At 54.9% G+C, this 21,912-nt stretch overlaps 1 protein-coding gene across 1 annotated transcript; it reads left to right on the forward strand.

Annotated features, from left to right (window-relative positions):
• Window positions 1-1,634: 1,634 nt before the first annotated feature.
• On the forward strand, window positions 1,635-21,722 carry SLC47A2 (solute carrier family 47 member 2). The gene is made up of 17 exons (XM_032432156.1): window positions 1,635-1,757; window positions 2,662-2,763; window positions 3,027-3,095; window positions 3,885-4,033; window positions 4,655-4,697; window positions 8,081-8,125; window positions 8,345-8,442; window positions 8,889-8,986; window positions 9,935-10,048; window positions 10,858-10,925; window positions 11,681-11,789; window positions 12,470-12,545; window positions 12,983-13,052; window positions 18,378-18,510; window positions 18,590-18,684; window positions 19,146-19,257; window positions 20,219-21,722. Exons 1-17 carry the CDS (start codon window positions 1,635-1,637, stop codon window positions 20,437-20,439), a joined length of 1,725 nt encoding a protein of 574 aa, XP_032288047.1. The 3' UTR covers window positions 20,440-21,722.
• The last annotated feature ends 190 nt before the right edge of the window (window positions 21,723-21,912 follow it).

Genomic DNA, 21,912 nt, shown 5'->3' on the forward strand with positions numbered 1-21,912 from the left:
TTAGATTTGCTCGCCTGCCCCGCACCCACGGGCTTACCCGAACCCCCTCCCCCAAACCCCCCATCCACTGGGGACTCCCACAACACGTGACTTCTGAGCACGGAAGTCACTTTCCTGCCACAGGAGTGGGGCAGGGGGCCTAGGCTGGCGGGACACCGCTCTGGCCGCGTGGCCCCACATCTAGGGACAGCGGGTGTCACCTAAAAGAGATTTCCCCCACCCCCACCCCCACCCCCCACCCCCGAGGCCCAGGTGCCCTGGAGTGAAGGAAAAGGTTTTGGCCAGCCTTTCAAGAGAGGAAGCCAAACCAGCCCAGAACCAGAAAGGGCAGAAGGTGAGAAGAACTGGAAAACGCATCAAAGGAGGCACATCGTAGCCCCAAGGCACGTAGCCCATGGCGACGGGCTTATCACTAGAACCGTGCAGCTTTGATCCGTAGCCCTGCCTTGTTTTGGTCACACGCTAATCATTGCAATGGTAATAAAATGTCTTCTCGTTCCTCTGTGTCGGTGGCAGTTAATTTGGCTGTGTCGTGTGCAGGTTGTAGAAATTTGCACTAGGAGCTCGGCAGAATGGGGGAAGGAAGAGTGGTCGCCCAGGTCACTGGGGTGCACAGGGCGGCGGAACATTTGGGATTCTGCGTGTGCATGTGGGGAGCAGAGTGTGCGCAGGGCTGTGTCCTGGGGGCCTGCTGGCTGCTTCCTCCCTGCAGGGGAGCGTATGGGAACCAGCTGGGCGGATGGGCCATCCCATGGCCGCTGTCCCACCTGCCCCTCTTGCTGGCGCCTCTCACTTGGGCTTCCTCTTCCTGGCTGAGCCCACCTCCCAAAGCCTGATCGGGGACTGGACCAGGTAAGGTGGCAGTTATGGGCCTCCTGTGGTCTGCCCCCCCGTCCTTGGTGGGTCGCAGGCCAGCCCTGCATGCATGGGAGAGAAGAGAAGGTAGACTGGGCAGGCCAGAGAGGAACCTGGGGGAATGCCCAGTGACGGCTTCACTGGGCAAAATGGAGGGGGAGAGGGGTGAGCTGTTCGCCCAAGGGGGGTCACCCTGGCTCTCAGGGATGCTGCTGAAAGGGATCGTGGGCAGAGAGGGGGCTAGGGGTCTCCCCCAGGTATCCTGGCTCCTGGCTCCAGGCCACTGCCCCCTCCCACCGGACCGCTCCCGGGGCAGGGCTCTGGAGGCTGCCCTCCTCTCTAAGTCTTCATTGCTTCTTCTCTGGAGTGGGAGTCATCATGGGTACCATCATGCCAGGGTGTAAGATGCCCAGCGCCTCAGCTCACCCCAGCCAGGCCGTCCTGCCCTCACCCCCAGAACCAGCACACCCCCACACTGCCCCAAACCTTCTCCTCCTGGGGCTTTGCAGCTGACCGCCCTGGGGACAGCAGACCCAAGGCACCCACAGGCATCAGCCTGGGTGAGTCCCGGGTGCCCAGGGCTCCTGGTGACAGAGCCAGTGGGCTGGGCAACAGGGCCACGGTGCCGGGAGGGAGGGCACGTCCCATAGGTTGCTGCAGCGGCCCCTCCTCCTGCCCCTTACTCATTAGCCAGGCGGCAAGGTGACATGGGCTTGGCTGGGCAAGGCTGGCTGTAGGAGTGCCCAGGCATGCAGGGCGGAGAGCAGCCTGGTCTCGGAATGGACAGCGTTCAGGACGCGGTCCCCCAAGACCGAGGGGGCTGTTGCCCTGCCCTCCGCAGGCTGGTCCCCGTTGGCTTTGGGGCCGAGGTGTGGACGCTCTTCGCTCTTTCCGGACCCCTGGTAAGGAGGTGAACTTTTGCGGGGGGGATAGGCAGTAAGGCTGGGTGTGACGGGGGCTGTGCCAGGAGCAGCTCACACCCCTCCCCAGAAACTTCCCACACTGACCGTGTCCAGGCAGTACCAGGGGCCACCACCCAGAGCAGGTGACAGACAGCGGACAGCTGTCCCTGGCAGTGGGGTCCGACCTCGCTCAGCAGCCGGCAGCCCCCACTCTGAAGGGGCAGGTGTGTCCTCTTTCAGAAACAAATGGGAAGGCTGGATTAAATCCCTGGGATGACCAGTGAGACCCATTAATAGAGGAGTCTGTGGGCCCCCCCTGCAGACAGTTTGCAGGGGGAAGAAGGGGCCATCTGCCCATTTTATTTCCAATGGGAAAATTGCTTTAGATCCTCTTTTCTTTTTTTTCTCACCATAAATACTAATCAATATATGCTCCCTACGAAATTTCCGGACGAAATGAAAAGTTACGATGAAATTTATCTCTAATCCCACCACCGGGACCTAGCCATTCCTCTTTTGTTTGAGGTCTGACCACATGATTATTAATAACACCGTTGGAGTATGAGATGTTTGAGTTGAGCTCTCTGTGCTCCAGACTGCGTGGGTGCAGCTGCTTCTGGAGCATTCCTGCACTTTCAGGCAGGGAAACCGGAGCCCAGAGGTGGAGCCCAGAGGCTCACGGCCGCTGCTGACGGCAGATCCAGGAGCAAGACTCAGGTGTCCTGACCTCCAGCTCCGGCTGCTGCGTCCGCCTTAGCCACAGTGCTCGCTTTCTTTCCCCGGTTGCGGGCAATGGGTCCGGCGGCTGTGTTTTTTTGTGGGTCTCTGGTTCGAGGCCCCCAGGAAAAGCCTCAGTGTGGGGCTGGGCGGTGCAGGGCCCTTGACCTTGGTTGCTGTCCCCCAGTTTTTGTTCCAGGTGCTGACCTTCATGATCCATGTCGTGAGTTCAGTGTTTTGCGGGCACCTGGGCAAGCTGGAGTTGGCATCAGTGACCCTCTCGGTGGCCGTGAGTATAGCTGGGTTGGTGTGGGGACGCTCTCCCCCACCACCACCACCGAGACACAGCATGAGGGCTGACATCCCAGCTGGGCCTGGGAGGGGGGCCTTGCCCGTGCAGGCAGGGCCTGGGGCAGGAGGGGGTTTCTAGCTCAGCCGCACATCAGGGCTGCCGTTGAGTGGCCTCCCCCAGACGCAGGGTGCTCCCCAGGTTCCCCTCCTTCGCCCCCCACCCCTGACAAGCCCTGTGTTCTCTCCTGTGCGTGACTCCAGTTTGTCAATGTCTGTGGAGTTTCCATAGGATTGGGCTTGTCCTCGGCATGTGACACCTTGATGTCCCAGGTAGGTGGGCCTCCTGGAGCCGGGCAGGAGGGTGCCCACTGAAGGCCCTTCAGTGACCCCTGGATCTGGGAGCCCATCAAACAGGCCCCAGGGACACCTGCCCCCCGGCCCGCCTGCAAGGCCTGCATGCTGTCAGGGACTTAGATCCATCGTTTTGAAAGAGCCAGCGCAGACGGGCAAGAGAGCCATGGAGGGAACGGGGTGGAGGCCGGTCCCTGACCTCATGTGTCAAATGCTGAGGGCGCACCTATGTGGACCCTCCCGCCCTCGGGGGCCCACAGCCCAGGGGGGCTCAGCTTTCCTGGGGCGGGGGTCTGGACTCACAGTGGACCTGGGGACCTGGGCTCGGTCCTGGCTGCCACTTAGCAGTATGGGGACTTGACAAATGTTCTCGGAGCTTCCCTTGCTCTAGCTCTGATTGGGAGAATGAAGCGCTCCTTGTTAGGGGCTTTTGAAGAACTGGGCACAAGGGGTAGATAGAGGTTGGCCTTGGCCGCAGGGCCTGGCCTGGAGCTAGTGCTCACTAAATAACGGCTATCGTGATTCTATGAGCAGGTTGAGCCCCCTGCAGAGGAAGCTGAGCCCAGAAGGGCCCCCTCCAGGCTGTAATCAGGGGGTGCCAAAGGCCCGCTCCCGGAGCACGGATGGCTGCCGATGGTGGTGTCCTGGGTCCATCCCCAAGGCCCTAGCACCGCGAGGAGCTTGACGCCCTGGCTAGGCTCACCCAGGGGACAGAGGGAAGGTACTGAAGGGGTGGGCAGCCTGACCCAGGACTGAGCTGTTTTGCAGAGCTTCGGCAGCCCCAACAAGAAGCACGTGGGGGTCATCCTGCAGAGGGGGACCCTGGTGCTGCTGCTCTGCTGCTTCCCCTGCTGGGCGCTCTTCCTCAACACCCAGCAGATCCTGCTGCTCTTCCGGCAGGACCCGGCCGTGTCCAGGTACTGGCTTCTGCTGGGGCGCCGGGGAGGGACCCCGTCAAAGAGACCACTCCCTAGCGCCCCCACCCCCCCAGGCCCCGTGCTTCTCTGGGTCGCCAGCGGTCACAGGTGCAGCTCCTGGGGGGAAGGTTCCAGGATTCCGTGCTCGGGTCTCTCCCTTCTGGGGCTGCTGCTCCAGCTGCGACCAGCAGGGGGCAGACACGCGGCCAGTTTTAATTCGGGAGGAAAGGCGACATGATGAAGGCATTTGCATGTGTGCCACGGCCTGGGAATACCTTGTTCCTTTTGTAGGATCTGCGCTTCATTTGCTTCTTTCTTGATAAGATACCAGCTTCTCCCCGCTCCCCCTTACACACCGCATGTTACCGCGAGTTTAAGTTCCCTAGACATGACGGCCTCGTGGTTAGGTCCTTGCCAACCCCAACCCTCCAACCCTCCCCCCCGTCCCCCGCCCCCCCGCACCTTCTAGTGGCACCCCGTGACTACTTGTCTTCAGGGCTTGGCAAAGCCTCTCTTCAAACCTGGGGTGCCCAGAGTGTTCCTCGGGCAGCCTCCCAGCCCCCGCCCCCGCTCCTGGAGGGCACAGCCTGGGCCGCTCTGGAGCTTCTGGCTCTCTTGCAGGCTAACCCAGGAGTACGTGCTGATCTTCATCCCAGCACTTCCGGTAAGTGCCTCTGTCTGCCGAGCCTGGAGGAGGGTGGACCTACACTCCCTTTGATTCCGGCGGTTTGCTTTTCCATGCTTTTCCATGCTCTCTGCTGGGGAGGCCCATGAGCCTGCAGCCACTTCCGGCCGAGCCACCGAGGCTGGCTGGAGGCAAAATCCGGTCTCATTCCAGTGCATGCAGATGGACCTTTTAGGAAGTAACATGTTTTCTGATTAGAAAACCATTTATTGGAGAAATCGTGGGAAGCGGGAGAAAAAAACACTCCAACCCCCCCCCCCCCCCCCCCCCCCCCCCCATGACCCAGACAATATAGGGTAATTGCTCTTTCCAGGATTATTTCTGTTCGCGGGCGTGTGTTCAAACACGCATGCACACGTGTAGTTGGAAAAAGGGTCAACGTGTGTATTTTGTATTATAACCTGCTTTTCCCCTTTCCAATATGTTGTTAGTCCCTGGATGTGATTATAAATAGCTTTCCACAATATCCACTTCAAAGGCTATGGAACATCCTATGGTGCCCCAATGTATTAACCAATCCCTATTTGGTAGGTATTTCGGTTGTTTCCAGTATTCACTATCAGAAAGAAGACTGTGATAAACACCCTTATACTTTAGATCTTTGTGAACATCTGTAACGATTTCCTTCAGGTGCTTTACTGGAATTGGCGTTGCTTTGGCAACGGCTTTTGATACCAGTTTGTACCAATTCTCCCCCACTGGCAACACTCTCGTTAGCGCAGAGTATTGTTACTAATTTTTTTTTTTTTTTTTTTTTAAAGATCTTATTTATTTGACAGAGAGAGAGAGACAGGGAGAGAGGGAACACAAGCAGGGGGAGTGGGAGAGGGAGAAGCAGGCTTCCCGCGGAGCAGGGAGCCCGACGCGGGGCTCGATCCCAGGACCCTGGGATCATGACCTGAGCCGAAGCCAGACGCTTAACGACTGAGCCACGCAGGCGCCCCTTTACTAATGTTTTTTTTTTCTGATTCGAAATAGTTTTCACAGGCATGTTATTGCTAATGAACATTTTTCTTCATGTATGTATTGATCATTTTATTCTTTTGTGAACTGTCCATACCCTTTGCTTTAGTGGGTTAATCTTTTTTTTTAAGATTTGTTTATTTTAGAGAGAGAGTGAGGGAGGGAGGGGCAGAGGGAGAGAGAGAATCTTAAGCAGAGTCCCCACTGAGCACAGAGCCTGACTCAGGGCTTAATCTCATGACCCCAGAGATCATGACCTGAGCCGAAACAAGAGTCCGATGCTTAACGGCCCGAGCCACCCAGGCCCCTCTGGGTTAATCTTTTTCTAGTTATTATAACTCTTGTTAACTAATAACTCTTTGTCATATATGGCACATCCCTTTTCATTTTTTAAGCTTGTCACTCGCCTTTTAATTTTTTGATATTTTTGACCTAAAGAATTTTTAGTGTATACATAACAGATCTATAAACCCTCTTCTTTATGGGGTCTTTGATGAGCTTAAAAACACTTACCCCCATTGCAAGATTATATAAACATTTGCCTATGTTGTCTTTGAGCCCTCCTATGGTTTTTATTTTTACCTTTAAGACTCTAATCCATCTAGGGGCGCCTGGGTGGCTCAGTCGGTTAAGCGTCTGCCTTCGGCTCAGGTTATGATCCCAGAGTCCTGGGATCGAGCCCCACATCAGACTCCCTGCTCAGCAGGAAGCCTGCTTCTCCCTCTCCCACTCCGTCTCTCGCTGTGTTCCCTCTCTCGCTGTGTCTCTGTCAAATAAATAAAAATCTTTAAAAAAAAAAAAGACTCTAATCCATCTAACAAACTTTAACTAGGACTCATGATTGCATATTCTCTCCTTTCTCCATTAATTTATTAAATACCAGCTAGGTAGTGCATCTAGTCAAGTCAGTTTCTGAGATTTCCGGCCGGACCCGGTGGTCTGTATGTCTGCTCAGGAATTCACTGCTACCCTCTTTAATTTGTTGAGGCTTAGTGAGACACGTGATTAGGGGGCGGTATTGTGTTGGGGATGGCGTCTTTGGAATGACAGCACCCCTTTGGTATCTTGCCAAACAGGGCCACTGGGGCTGGGTCAGGGGAAAGCATCCGATAACGTTATCACTGTGGCCACTCCTTTATCGAATGAAGCAAGTCCCTCCCATAAAATGCTGCTGTAGGGCGCCTGGGTGGCTCAGTTGGTTAAGCGACTGCCTTCGGCTCAGGTCATGATCCTGGAGTCCCGGGATCGAGTCCCGCATCGGGCTCCCTGCTCAGCAGGGAGTCTGCTTCTCCCTCTCCCGCTCCCCCCTCTTGTGCTCTCTCTCTCTCTCAAATAAATAAATAAAATCTTTTAAAAAAAAAATGCTGCTGTAAAATTTACCAGTAAAGTAATAATAGAAGTGCCAAACATCATTTACATAATGCTTACCTAACACTTGGGATGCTTAAACGTGCCATTTACTGTTTTGTAAGCATTTGGCGATATTAACTTTACATATATAGGTAGAGATGAATATGCATGCAATATATGCACAGATGATGATCCCCATTGTAGATGAAGAAACTGAGGCCCAGAGAGGTTAAGCAACTTGCCTAAGATCACACAGCTGATAAGAGAGTGGGGCCAGCACTTGAACCCAGGCAATCTAGCTCCAGCTCCGTGCTCTTAAGCACTGTGCTATACTCAACAGAAGCGGAGGGCTAAGGGAAGGGATGGGGTAGGAAGGCGCAGGCCAAGGGCCAGGCTTTGACAGAGGACATAAAGGGGGGGCAGGGACAGAGCCCCCAGCACACACACACTGACGCGTGTGCTCTATCCTCCACCTGCCACCACGTGGGGACTTGAGCCTACTCAGCAGGGACTACTGATGGCCACTCGGCTGAGCCCCTTCCCCCCACCCCCGCCACCCTAGCCCGAGGCCACTCCCCCTAGATTATGGTTTTCAGCAGCCAGAGCCAGACTCAAGGGTGGTCACAGCCTGTGGACTGGGGCTCTGCTGGGTGCTCTGTACACAGGCCCCTGGGTGGCCTCCCTGAGCTGATGGAAGGTCTGGGTCGGCAGCCAGAAGCTCTCTGCCAGGTGCTCAGCCTCTTACACAAGCCTGCTGAACTGTGCTCTCTGTTGGAGCCACCCCGCCCTGCCTGTCTGTCCTCCCCTGCAGCCGAGCAGGAGCCCGGATGGGGGCCTCTATCCTCCTAGGCAGGGCCAGAGCACCCGAGAGGGCTCAGCGGGCTTCAGCCCACCGCGGGAGTTGGGGGCGCGGGGCTTCCAGACATACTTTGGTGAAGTTATTGCTCCATACTCAGGTATCGGAGAAATACCTGTTGATGTTCATCTCGTGCTTTTGGGTAGTCATTGTTTATTTGTGTGTCTGGCTTTTTTGTTTTTATTTTACACAGGCATTTTTCCTTTATGTCCTGCTGGCGAAGTATTTGCAAAATCAGGTACAGGTCCCTGGCTAGGAGGGTGACCCCCGGGCCCAGCGCACTGCCCTATTCCAGTGGGAAGGGGTGCCTGAGGCTTTTCTCCTTTCTGCACGATCTATGAGCCTGAGTAGGGCCCAGCAAGGAGCTGCACGTCCCCAGCCTCCTTCCAACCCCTGGACGTGCCCGGGCTGGGCCGCACCCCTCCCTCCTGCCCCCCACCCCCTTCATTTATTTCAGGGAATCGTCTGGCCCCAAGTCTTCAGTGGCATCGTGGGCAACTGCATCAATGGCTTGGCCAATTACATCCTGGTTTCCATGCTGAGCCTGGGGGTCAGGTGAGCACCGGGGACCCCGTCAGGGAGCACTGCCCACCAGGCACCCCACTCCCGACTGGGGCGGCTTGGTCACCATCCTCGCCTCACAAGAACTGCAGGGGCTGCCCCTGCCGTCCAGAAGTGGGTGTCGCGAGGAATTGGGGGGTCCTGCTGGTCCCTCGGGTCCTGGGGGGCTCCCCACCAAGGAGACGGGGAGAGGAGCCCTCCTCATCCGTGCCCCAGCCCGCCAGGAAAGGCCGAGAGTGGGGACCTGGCAGGGTGACTCCGGGGACTCTGTTGTCATGGTGCCTGTGGCCGAGGGTCCCGCGGCTGATCCCGGGATGGGGGCGCTGGCTGGGCCATGCCTGGGCCCGCTTCCCCTCCATGCTGGCTTCAGCAGGGGAGCCCCCTACGCCAAGGACCAGAGTCGGCCCCTGGCCCCAGCCCTGCTCTCCCTCCTTTCGCAGGGGCTCTGCTTACGCCAGCACTATGTCTTACTTCGTGCAGACCATCTTCCTCTTTCTCTACATTGTGCTGAAGAAGCTGCACCTGGAGACGTGGGCAGGTGCAGAGGGCCGCCCTGCCTTTGGGGGGCTGAGCAGACAAGCATCAGGCAGGACCCTGGCACGGGCCCAGGGGGTGCATTTGGCAGGTGGACAGAAGACCCGGTTGCAGTCCCGTTGGAGGGGCCCTGTCTCCGGGCTTGCCTCTACTTCCCTTTGGGGCCTCCTTCCCCTTTGCTCCACCCCTCAGGACCCCGCCCCCAAAGGCCCCAGATCGCCCACCATCAAATGTGACATGGTGCAGAGCCCCGCTTTCTGGCCCGCTCCTTGATCTCAGGGTCGTGACACGGGGGAAATCCTAGGTGTCAGCCGTGGGCCCAGCACCCGACATTTCTGACCCCAGTTAAACTCCATGATGCCTTATTATCCCCATTTTATTTACACAGAGGAAATTGGTACATGGTGGGGCTGGACTCGAACCTGTGCCCGTCTGAGCTTTTCTGCCTCCTGAAACCTAACTCTGTAGACCGTGGGGTCCCCTTGCACATTTCTGGGCCAGCTCTCTGGCCGGGGCCTCAGTCACGGGGCAGGAGTCCAGCATCCCCCCCCCCCCCCCCCCCCCCCCGAGAATCCTTTCGGCACCCTTGACCTCATACCATCCTCCCAAGAATCCTTCCGGAGAAGCAGGGCAAAGACAACTCCGATTTTCGGAGGAGGGAATGGAGCCCAGAAAGGGCAGGGTAGTTGCCTGAGATCCCGGCGTGGTGACACAAGCAGAGTGTGGGGACTCTCACCCGCCCTGCGGTGCTGGCCGTGTGAGCAGGCGCCCTGGCCTGGCACCCTCCTCCCGCACCATACCAACCCTGGACCAGCTGGCACGCCCTGTGCAGAATGCAAAGTGCCTGCACTTGCTGAGCCGAGCCCGGGGGTGGGGGGGGCGGGGGTGCAGAGCCAGAGGCTGGCAGGGGCTTCTGGCATGCTCGGCTCTGGAGCGCGGCTTCTGTTCCTAGGCTGGTCCAGCCAGTGCCTGCAGGACTGGGGCCCCTTCTTCTCTCTGGCCGTCCCCAGCATGCTCATGATATGCATTGAGTGGTGGGCCTACGAGATCGGGAGCTTCCTCATGGGTACGTGGAGGAGCACGGCTCGGGGAACAGCGTGGGCAGCTCCAAAGCCCCTCCCCGCTCCCCCCCGCCCCCGCCCCCCGCCCCCCCCCCGGGCCGGCGCTGTTCAGCAGCCTGGGCCAGGCTGGGCCTGTGGCTCTCTCATCTCCCCCACGAGGTCCTGAGCTCCCGGAAGGCAGGCCTGGGCCTTTCATGTCCAGACCCCAGCAGCGCCCAGCAAAATGCCTAGAACGGAGCAGGTGCCCGGGGCAGGGGGTTGAGTCAGTGAGGGAGCGAGGGACTGAACCAGCAGGGGTGTGAGCATGTGTGGGTTTGTTAGGCATGTGACACATGTGTGCTCACCGGAGCACCCAGGGCAGAGTCCACACAGCCTGAGAATCAGGCCAGTGCAAGAATGGCCCTGGGAGAACTTCTGGTCCAACCCTTGCCCCCCATTTACAGATAGGTAAACTGAGCCCCAAGAACAAGAGACTGTCCAGAGTCTCACACAGTTGCACACTGGTAGGGCTGGGACCCAACCTCGGCTCTCCTGATCTTGGCCCAGGTCTCTTTTTCTCTAGCTCACCATGCCAAGGTATACCAAGGACTTGAAAGTCAAACCATACAGGGAAAGGCCTCCAGAAAATTCCACTGGGATTTTCCTGGAAGGCTGAAGGCCAAGTAGGAACATCTTCTATTGCAAATCTGCCTTTGGAAATCATTTGCCTCTTGGCCTCCAAAGCAGAGAGGCATCCTGTCCCAGGTCTGTTAGCCAGCCCCAGGGCTGGGTGCTGACCGTGTGCACCCCAATCCCCCCCAACTCGCCCCCGCAGGCCTGATCAGCGTGCTGGACCTCTCCGGCCAGGCCATCCTCTACGAGTTGGCCACGATAGTCTACATGGTGAGTTTCTTCTGGGGGCACCTTCGTCACACCCTCCATGCTGGCCCAGCCCCCCTGACGGCCTGCGGTGTCACAGAACAGGGGCAGGGGGTCACCCTAAGGGCCGTCTCTATCTCCCGAGGGACCCTCCTGGACCCTCTGTGCCCGTTCAGGTCCGGGCCCTGCCGGACATCGCTGTCCCCCACCACGGTCCCCGTAGCTCCCTCCTCTTCCCACAGAGACATGAATTGTCCATGTCACTCAGGTGTGTATCTATCTGCCAGCCTCCTGGGGACATGCAGTATGCGACCCTGGGCTTAAGGAAACGACTCACAAAAGTCTACACTTAGAGCACTAACGTATAAGGTGCTTTATTATACAAATGGTTTCCACAAAACTTTGTTTTTCTGGCATACTTAAGACCACAGCTACCTCTTAAAAATGCATTTACTCACGAGGTTTTGGCAACACACTGATCTAGGTTGCAGGGCCAGTGGCCTTGTGATGTCTTCTGGAGCGGGGGTGGGGGGCAGCATCGCCTGGCTCACTCAGGGCATCCCCAACCCATCTCCTAACCGCAGCCGAGGATGCCCTCTGCCCTCATGCTGCCTCCTAGGGATCCATCCTGTCTTCCTGCTCTTCTCCCTCTTGGCCCAGCTTGGAGGGCTGGAGGACCGCTCCACCCCCAGCCCCGGCCTCTTCCTGGCTCAGGACCCACCCCATTCCGGGGGCTGGAGGTTACTCCACTGACAGCCCCTTGTTACCTGTGATCCCAGATTCCCCTGGGGCTCAGCAACGCGGTCTGCGTCCGGGTGGGGATGGCCCTGGGAGCCGCAGATACTGCCCAAGCTAAGCGGTCGGCTATCTCAGGCATGCTCTGCACAGGTGGGTAGAGTCCTCTGGGCGTGGGGGGAGGGTCTTGGAAAGTTAGAGCCCGGGGCAGGGGAGAAACCAGCCCGAACGAGGGCAGTGGGGGGTGGGGTCCGGAGCATCCCCTGCTGAGTTGACATGGCCTTTCCATCCCTGATCATGTGAAGTCTCTTCCTTCCCAGGCTTCTCCCTCCAGCTGTCCAGGGTCCTATTGCAAATTTGCTCTCACATTATCTCCCGCCCCCACCCCCCCGCCCCCGAGCTTGAGGCCTGCCCATCCCCCATCCCCCCACCCCGGGATGAACCAATCTTGTGTCCTCCTCGGGATGAACCAATCTTGTGTCCTCCTCCATGGCTCTGCTTTCTGAGGCTGCCCGATCCAGATCAGCTCAGCTGTGGAGAACAGCGGGTCCCAGGCTTTAGGCTGCATTAGACTCTGTGTCAATACACAGACCCCCGGGCCTTCCCCCACAGAGTTTCCGATTCAGGAGGTCTGAGACGGGGGTCCGAGAACCTGCACTGTTACCAAGTTACCAGGTGATGCTGATGCTGCTGGTCCAGGAACCCCGCTTTGCGAACCAGAGGAGGAAAGGCATTCCCTCCGTTGTCCTGCCTTGCGCTGACCTCAGCTGGGCTCCTCAGAGGGTCGGGGTGGGGGGTGGGGGTGCAAATGCTCTTCCTTTTGTCTCTTCCAGTTGGTACCTCGCTGGTTGTGGGCATGCTGTTGAGCCTCCTGAAAAACAAACTGGGGCATATTTTTACTAATGATGAGTAGGTAATCAGTTCTCTTCACTGACCTCTGGGACGTGTCAGAGTGGCTGGCAGCTGGTCCTCGGCGGCTTGTCACACGGCTGGCTGGCTTGGCACTAGGTCCGGAGGAAGTGGGGACTAGCCCCGACTTTGCCCTCCCTGGGAGGAAGCTAGCTGGCAGACGCCTCTGCTGCTCTCCCCGGACCTCGGCCTCCGTCACTTGCTGGGACAGGATGCTGAGCGAAGGGCGGTAGGATATTGGGGGGCTCTTCTGGAGCTTAAGAAGACCCACAGACATGCAGAAACTCAGGGCTAGGAATGTCAAGTCCGTGTGGGGCCACTACCTCTATTCCGACCCTTTCTAGGAGGTGGTGGAACAGAGGGGAGATACATGAGTCTCAAGGACACAGTCATGCCTCAGATTTCCACACAAATGTTCTTCCCTGTCTCTCCTGCAGAGAAGTCATTGCCCTGGTGAACAAGGTCCTGCCGATTTATATCGTCTTTCAGCTCTTTGAGGCCGTCTGTGTGAGTACTGCCCTGGTGGGAAGCCTGACCCCCCAGTCCGAGTCCATGTTCATGGGAGCTCCCTGAGGCCTCCATGGGATGTGAGGCTGAACTCATTAACACGTGTAAAGGGCTAACTGTGTATAGTAAGTGCCCAAAGTCTTCACTTGGATTAATTCTATTATTATTCAAAACAATAATTCCCTTTCCCTTCCGCAATTCTGCAATTCGAACAAGCCAAAAGATGAATGCAGATTAGCAAAAAACGGAAAGATTGCATCAGCATAAACTCCCGCACCCCGTTACCTGTTACCCGAGCAAAGGGACCTGCGAGGGAGGGAGTCACCCCAGAGTCCAGAGGGACCGGAGTTTTCTGTATCTCTGACCCCTACAAGACAGGTCCCATTTAGTGCAGATCTGAACGATGTGAATTTTAAAGAGCATCACATAAAAAAAAAAAAAAAGAAAGAAAAGAAAATACTAACGGCTCCTTTTAGAAGCAGAGTTTGGAACCCTGTGTCTTCTCCTTCACATCTTGAGGTCGGCAGGAATGCATCCCTTGCCTAACGGGCAACAGCTCCGCCTGGGAGTGTGGGCTTCGAGAGCTCCACAGAGCACCTGCCCTCTGGGCTGGTCCTGCCCTGGGGAAAATCACCTGTACAATAACTATTCACCCGTATGAAAAAAATTTTTTTTTCTCAGTGAAGGATTTTTCTAAAAGACAGTGCACTCTGTCCAGATCGCTACATATTCTAGAATTTACTTTCGACTCAAACAGGCAGGCACGAAACTTAGAGCACCTGCTCAGCCTTCCGCAGAACTGCCTCCTCTGGGCTGGGCTTCATGATGATATCGTAATGTTATCACAGAACATTAAAAGAAACCATCCTATGGAATCTATTATGGCTTTTGTCATAGGATGGGGTCAAGGACACTACTTTTTTTTTTTTGCCACAGCTGAGAAATTCTTTTTTTTTTTTTTTTTTTTTAGATTTTATTTATTTGAGAGAGAGAATGAGATAGAGAGAGAGCATGAGAGGGGGAGGGTCAGAGGGAGAAGCAGGCTCCCCGCTGAGCAGGGAGCCCGATGCGGGACTCGATCCGGGACTCCAGGATCATGACCTGAGCCGAAGGCAGTCGCTTAACCGACTGAGCCACCCAGGCGCCCCTGAGAAATTCTTCTTGCAGTTCAGGGTTGGGAATAGGAATTCCTCGTGGAGTTAAGTATACCTCTGCTCCAGTGGGTAACACTTCTCTGTTCCCCAAGGAACTCAAGCAAATTCACAGCCAGCAAGTGTGAGGGATCTTAGAGCTGCTGTATCTGCCTCCTGTCATTTTTTTTTCTCCTGGCTCTATTATCCTTAATTTATGCTTTCCACAAAGCTTTTCTTTTTCTGCACCTTTATGGGGTTGTGATTTATGGGCCATAAAATCCATGCACTTAGAATTGTGCAACCGTCACGGAGATCCAGCTTCAGAGAATTTCCGTGAGCCACCCTCCACCCCCACATTTGGCTCTTGGCCTTTATGACTAAGGCTGCTGGGAGCATTCACACACGAGTCTCCGTGTGGATGTCTGTTTTCATCACTCTTGGTAGAGTCCTGCACATTCAATTGTTGGAAGCGTATGTTTAACTTCTTAAGAAACTGCCAGACTCTTTTCCTTGGGGCTGTACCATTTTACGTGCCCACTGGCGATCTGTGAGGGTTCCAGTCTTTCTACTCCCTTGCTAATTCTTGGTATTGTCTTTTGAAACAAAAACTAGTAGATTTTAAAGAGCAGTCTGAGGTTTACAGAAGGAAATACAGAGTTCCTATAAACCTCCTCCCTCAGTTTCCCTTATCATTCACGTCTTATTAGTAGTTATTAATTATGTACGAGTGTGGCACACTTGTTGAGCTGATGAGGGAATATACGTTATTAACTAAAGTCCACAGTTCATTGTCAGGGGTCACTGGTGGTGTAGAGACTATGGGTTTTGACAAACATAGAAGGACACGGATCCACCATGATAGTATCATACGAATAATTTCACTGTCATAAAAATCCTTGTGCCTCCTATTCACTACCCACCCCACCCCCCATTCTCCCTACTGGCATTTTGAAAGGAATTGTGTTGAATCTACGGGGTCGTTTGGGGACAACTGTCATCTTCACAATATTGGGGCCTCCAATCCATGGACACGGAGTGTCTCTCCAATTATTTAGATCCTCTTTATCCAGCAATGTTTTGTTGTCTCTGGTGGACACATCCGGCACTATTTTTGTGAAATTTATCCCCAAGTATTTTGGGGGGTTTTTTTTGGATGCGATTGTGAATGGAACTGGTGTCTTAATTTCATTTTTAGTTCATTGATGCTAGCCCCTGGAAATAGAACTGATCTTTGTTTATTGATCTTTTATCCTGTGACTTTGTTAATCTCATTCGAGTAGTTTTGTGTGTGTGCGTGGGGGGGGGGGTATTCCTTTAAGATGTTCATATAGGATCAGGTCATTTGTGAATCAAGAGTTTTACTTCCCCCTTTCCATGTGGTTGGAACTCGACTCCAGTATGATGTTGGATACACATAGAGCATAATCTATGCCTTGTTCCCAACGTTAGGGCAAGAGTGTTCAGTCTTTCAGCGTGAAGTGTTATCTGTAGGATTTTTATAAATGCCCTTCATCAGGCTGAGGAAGAGCCCTTCTACTCGTAGTCTGTTAAAACGTTTTCTCAAGAACGGCATTGGATTTTCTAGAATGCCTTTTCTGCATCTATTGAGATAATCAAGTGGCTTTTGTCCCTCATTCTATCAATACGATAGAATCACATTAATTGATTTTCAAATGTTATACCTTGCATTCCTGTGATAAGGCCCTCCTGACCATGGTATGGATCTTGTTTATCTATTGCTGAATTTGGCTTGCTAACATTTTGCTCAAGATTTTGCGTCTACATTCATGAAGGATATTCATCTGCTAACTTGTATCTTTGTGATTTTTTTTTTAAATACATTTTTTTAAGATTTTATTTACTCACTTGATGTCAGGGTAACACCGGCCTCACAGAATGATTCTGAAAGTGTCCTCTCCTCCTAGGCTTTCTGAGTTTGGGAAGGATTGGCATTATATCTTCTTTAAATATTTAAGCTCATCTGGGCCTGAGCTTTGGTCAGAAAATTTTTAAATTAATTCCATTTATTTACTTGTTATAGGTCTCTTCACTTTCTATTTCTTGCTGAGGTACTTTCAGTAATGTGTGTCTTTCTAGTCCTTTATTCATTTCAACTAAATTTGTCTAATTCTTTGGCATGAAGTTGCTCACCATATTTCCTTATCATCCTTTCCTCTGTGGTCCGTGGTTATGTCCCTTGTTTCATGCCTGATTTTGGTGATTCGTGTCTTCACTTTCTTATTTTCTTAGTCTTATTTTACCAAGGTCAACTCCTTGGCAAGCGTTTGTTAGTGTTGTGGATCTTCTCAAAGACCTAGAATTTGGGGTTTCATCGATTTTCGGTTGTTTTTCTCTTGTCTGTTTCAGTGATTTCCACTCTCATCATCATTATTCTCATTCTCCTGCATTATTTCGATAACGGTTTGCCCTTACTAGTTTCTTAGGGTGGAATATTAGGCTATTGATTTGAGTGAGGCCTTTCTGCTTTTTGGATCTAGGCATTTAAAGCTATACGTTTCTAAGCACTGCGTTAGTAACATCTAATACATTTGATATGCTGTTTTACTTTGCATTCAAAATATTTTACAATTTCTCCTGTTCTTTATTCTTTGACCCATAGGTTTAGAAGTGTGTTAACTTCCAAAAAAAAAAACATAGAAGTGTGTTAACTTCCAATATTGGGGGTCTTCCCAGATTTCTATCTTGTCGGTGTCTCTAACTGAATTCTGTTGTACGCTCTGGCACAGACCCATCCCGGAGAATGTCGTGTGTGTGACCTTTCCCCAAGGCCTGTTGTTTTATTTAGTAATTTGCCTGCACTGCTTCTGTGAATCCTGCCTCCTCGACAACCTGTAGCTGTTCTCTCTACTCAGTTTGGTTTTCTGGGGTTTTTTTTCTCCCTTTAATTTTAGGCTTAGCTTCCTAGAGTTGGGGGGGCGGAGCACTGGCCCTTGTGTGTGCTGGTTACTGGAGAGAGTCCCTGTCATTCAAAATGCTCTAAAGGGCTTCGCAATCTTGGCACTGTAACATTTCAGGATGGACAATTCCTTGTCGTTAAGGGGGCTGCTAAAGGAGGTCGAGCAGCATCCCTGGTCTCAACCCACTAGGTACCAGTCGGCATCTCCCCAGACCATCTCCAGACATTGCCAAATGTCCCCTGGAGGGCGAAATTGAGAAATACTTGTCCAGAGCGCATCAGTCATCATTTGGGAGGAGTCTTTTTCTAACCAAAAAAATACCTTCTATGTCACCGATAGATAAACATGAGTAACCTACCCGCCGCATTTCCAAGTTCAAGAGGCACACATCTCCCCTCCCGCACACAGTGCCTCTTTGCTCAAAAGTGTGAAAGCAAACCACAAAATCCTCCACGTCCTTCATCTTAAGGAAAGAAAAAGAACCAAGCGGACACGAACTGTGGCTGTAGTTCTTTCGTTCACTAGGTCGGAGATCAGGTTGGGAGGATGAGCCTAGTAAAATCAAGCAGAGTTAGTATTTTCTCCAGTAGTTCTTGTCTGTGAGCATTACGGGGACAGCAGCGAGCTAGGGCTGCAGGTCTGGAACAGACGACACCTCTGCTCGCCCCGTGCGGCATCCAGAATCGGGGCCCCCAAAGATATGCATCCACATCCGAATCCCCAGACCTGTGGCTGTCAGGTGGGAGGAGGGGATTTTGCAGACGGGATTAAGTGAAGGATCTTGAGCTGGGGCAGATTTTCTTGGATTATCCAGAAGACCCGATATATAACCGCTAAGGGTTCTCATAAGCAGGAGAGGGAGGCCGAGAGAGAGAAGGCAGGCACCAAGCCAGCAGCAGAGGCTGGGCTAATGTCACCGCTGTCTGAGGGCTGGGAGCTAAGGGATGCAGGGCAGCCAAAGAAACAGATCCTCCCCTCGGCCTCCAGAAGGAACCCGCCCTGCCTTTAGCGCAGCGATTTTCTAGATTTTCTAGAAAGGCGGCCATGGGTGGGGGGTGAAGGGGGGGGGGGGCCTGGAGTGGTGTCCAGAACACAGTGCTACTTCGGAGTGACTTGCCCTGACTCGGTCTCCCCACGGGAGGGGACGAGAGCACTGTCCCGGGGCTGAGTGAGAGGAGGCCTTGCAACAGGAATGGCTTAGAAGGGACCCCTTGCAGGAGGCCCGCCGCCGGTCTCACGCCCACCTCTCGCCCCTCCCTGCGCCCCCCCTGCAGTGCGTCTACGGCGGAGTCCTGAGAGGGACCGGCAAGCAGGCCTTCGGGGCCATTGTGAATGCAATCACATACTATGTCGTCGGCCTCCCTCTGGGCATCGTTCTGACCTTTGTAGTCAGAATGAGAATCATGGGTAAGTGTCACTAGGGGAAGCCGGAAGTGGCCTGGGGGCCCTCGGACACCCTGGCCCCACCTCTGCGTGTCCCCTGCAGGCCTCTGGCTGGGCATGCTGGCTTGTGGCCTCCTGGTCACTGCCGCCTTTGCAGTCTACACCGGCCGGATGGACTGGAAGCTCGCTGCAGAGGAGGTGAGTGAGTGGTGGGCCCTGGCCTGACCATGCGTGCGGAGTGACTGCTCCCCGGCAGCGCTCGGGGCATGCCGGGCCTCGGCAGCAGCGATCTGTGGGATAGGCTGGGGGGCACGGGGGGCACGGGGGGCCGCCTCGGCCTCCCCGTCTGTTCCTGGCGCCATAGCGGGACCCCAGACCGCGCCAGTGTAGTCTCCAATTACAAGGAGAAGCACACACACCACAACCCTTCCTTAGCCAGCCCAGGCTGCCGGAAACCCAGACAAAAGCCAACAGCTCAATCAAACGGGGCTGAACCCCGACACGTCCCTGAGCGTGTGGCCCGAGCCGAAGGCAGACGCGTAACCGACTGAGCCACCCAGGCGCCCCCAGCCTACAGTGTGTTAAGGCAGGGAGCTGGTGAGGCCGGTGGTGAGCGGGCACGCCGACCGGCTGACCCAGGCGAGCTGTCGCTCTTGTAGGCTCAGAAGCACGCGGGGTTGCTGCCACAGAGCCCCGACGGCACGGTGAGCGCGGCGACCGCGGCGACCTCGGCCCCCCGCCCCGGGCCTGCGAAAGCTGTCACCTCTTCAGGTAATGCTGTCCTGGTGCTTCTGCTGGGCACACACCATGCCGGGGGGCACACCGCTCCTGGCGGCCTGGCGTCAGGGCCTGGGTCGAGTGGGAACCGTGGGAGCCGTTGTTCCTCCTCTTGGCTCGGACGCGCCATCCTAAGTACCAGGAAGGCGACGTTACTACCTCTGATATAACGGGCCCTGCGCAAAGTACTTCACATCCTCGGCCTCGCGAGGTCGCGACTCTAGTCCCATTCTATGTCACCGATAGATAAACATGAGTAACCTACCCGCCGCATTTCCAAGTTCAGATGAGGAAGGCGGGCTGAGAGCTTAGGTCTCTTCCCCGTGGTCCGGCTGCTGGAAAAGGGGAGAAGATCCTTGCAGGGACCCGTTCTCCTCTCTGAAGGCCACGTCCTGCCCATGGGCGGGCACCCCTGGTTTATATCCGGGGTGTCTGTGATGAAGGGATGGCCCAGGCGGGCGTGGAGTGCAGGGCGTGCGTGTACACAGCCCAGAGGCCTCATTCAGCTCGGTGAGCTCATCGCCTCCTGGGCTCTGCCTTCAGTAGGGAGCTTCGGACTAAGCTCGGGGCGCTCAGAGTGTCGCGAGAGACCACGGTAAGGTCTGACTAAGCATTTAACGCGCTCTGAAGACACATGTGACCGTCACACTCACCAGGTCATCCCAACAGGCTCAGAGAGGAACCCCTGTAATGTGATCTTAGTAGTAGCTCTATCTGTGCGTCGAACTCACATCGCGAGAGGTTTTCCCACCTCGTTTCCTCCTCTGATCCTGCTGCGGGGTAGATGAGGCTCCTTCTCCTATGCGGGCGTTTTCTAGCGTAAGGCACAGAGGCGGATTCTTAACTGTCACCCCGCATAACACACGCAGCCGGGCTTCCTGATTCAAGGCCAAAGCTCTCCCCCTGCCCCCCAGCCCCCCAGCCCTGCTGAGTTGGCTCCCGTTTGTCTCCACAGTGGCCACGGGTAACTCCCCAGGCATCACCCTGATGACGTATTCAAGGCCCGAGTGCCACCTGGACCTCTTCAGGACCCCAGAAGCAGCCCGTGCCCTGTCGGCCCCGGCCAGCCCCCTGTCAACAAAACAGCTGCTCATCCGCCGCGGGGCTGCTCTGGGGGTGGTGTCAGCCATGCTGATGGTGGGCCTGGTCATCAGGTTCCTGACCGCCAGACATTAGCCACACAGCTCGGAACCAGAAAGGGAGCCAAGAGTGGCCACCCCCACCCGCCCACACCTGCCTACAGCAGCACCCGCGGGAGCCAGGCTGGGGGGACACCTTGGTGCACACCTCCGAGAACGGCCTGCCGCCGGCGCCTCATGTGACCAGTGTCAAACTGGTGTGTCAGACTGGCTTTCTCCCCTCTGCTCTTTAAGAAGCCATCCGCCGACCGAAGAGACAGAGTCCTGGGACTGCTGCTAGGAGCCCGTGATGTGCACGGCTTCAAATCGGGAGACTTCAAATCAAAGCACGATCCCAAAACACACTGTCACCCAATTAAAAATTCCATTTTCTCCCAGGAGACTCTGGTGCCCGGGTCTGTTCACAAACCCTTTGTGAAGTCCCTGCCCCACACGCCCCTGTAGATCTGGGCGCCGTGAAACCCCGACGAGGCAGGTGGCCGTCCACAGACCCTCCTTTGCCTTCGCCTTTCCGCTAACCGTTCGTTCCGTCAGCATCACGCTGATCACAGACCTTGAGAAACACTGGTTCTTACAGCAGGGATGGGGTAGAAGCAAGGGCAGCCGAACCCAGATGTCCCAGCCACACAGCCTCGGGATGGAAGGCAGTGCCGACCCAAATTCTCGGACGCTTCTCCTGGAGGCCTGGGACTGCCCAATGTTTTCAGGCTCCGTGCCTCCAAAGTGGAGGGCGGTCTGGCCTCCCCTGCCACACACAGTCCCTTCGGCATCAGTAGCTATAAACGCGTCACAAACAAAATGAATTTATTGATCAGAACCAATAGAAACAAAAGGAAGCACAGAATGTAATCCCGGTTTGAAAGAGTCAATGTGAATTCATGTTGAGGACCTGGCAACACTCCGGGCCTCCCACTCCCCGGAAGGCAGAGATCCTCCTTGTCTGGGACATACATACCTTAGTGAGCTGTTGGCAACCCAACAAAATGACTGGGAACCGAGCACAGAAAAGTATTGTTTCCCCAAATGTGTTCTAAGGTTACAAAGTCTTCAGAGCAAAGGGTTCCCTGGTCAAGTATGTTTGGAAAACCACCCACGCCAGCCTGCAAACGTTCTACAGGCCTGGGGTCCTGAAATATGCTGCCGTGCTTTACGAATCCCGGTGGACAGGGTGGGTGGTGGGATCAACTTTTGTGTAAAACCTTATGGGATTAATGTTCTGGGAAGAGGCTTACGGAAACACTTGTTTTAGATTAGCAAATGGGGATAGGAGGGTAGAGGGGAAAAACCTATTTACTATACAGGTATTTTAAAAAATAAAACCCCACGGGGGCGCCTAGGTGGCTCAATCGGTTAAGCGTCCGACTCTTGATTTTGGCTCAGGTCACGATCTCAGGGTTGTGAGATCGAGCCTCGCGTCAGCTCTGTGCTCTGCATGGAGTCTGCTGGAGAATCTCTTTCTTCCGCTCCGTCTGCCCCTCCTCCCACCCCTTTCTCTCCCTTCCTTAAAAAA

This window comes from Phoca vitulina, unplaced genomic scaffold (genome assembly GCF_004348235.1).
Source record: "Phoca vitulina isolate PV1807 unplaced genomic scaffold, GSC_HSeal_1.0 scaffold47, whole genome shotgun sequence".
In the NCBI taxonomy this organism is placed as follows: Eukaryota; Metazoa; Chordata; class Mammalia; order Carnivora; family Phocidae; genus Phoca; species Phoca vitulina.

Excerpts from the sequence above, each read along its gene's own strand:
- SLC47A2 (XM_032432156.1), top strand. The coding sequence starts at position 1,635 with ATGGACAGCGTTCAGGACGCGGTCCCCCAAGACCGAGGGGGCTGTTGC. Across the intron at positions 10,926-11,680 it reads TGGCCACGATAGTCTACATG|ATTCCCCTGGGGCTCAGCAA; the intron begins GTGAGTTTCTTC and ends CTGTGATCCCAG. Across the intron at positions 12,546-12,982 it reads CATATTTTTACTAATGATGA|AGAAGTCATTGCCCTGGTGA; the intron begins GTAGGTAATCAG and ends TCTCTCCTGCAG.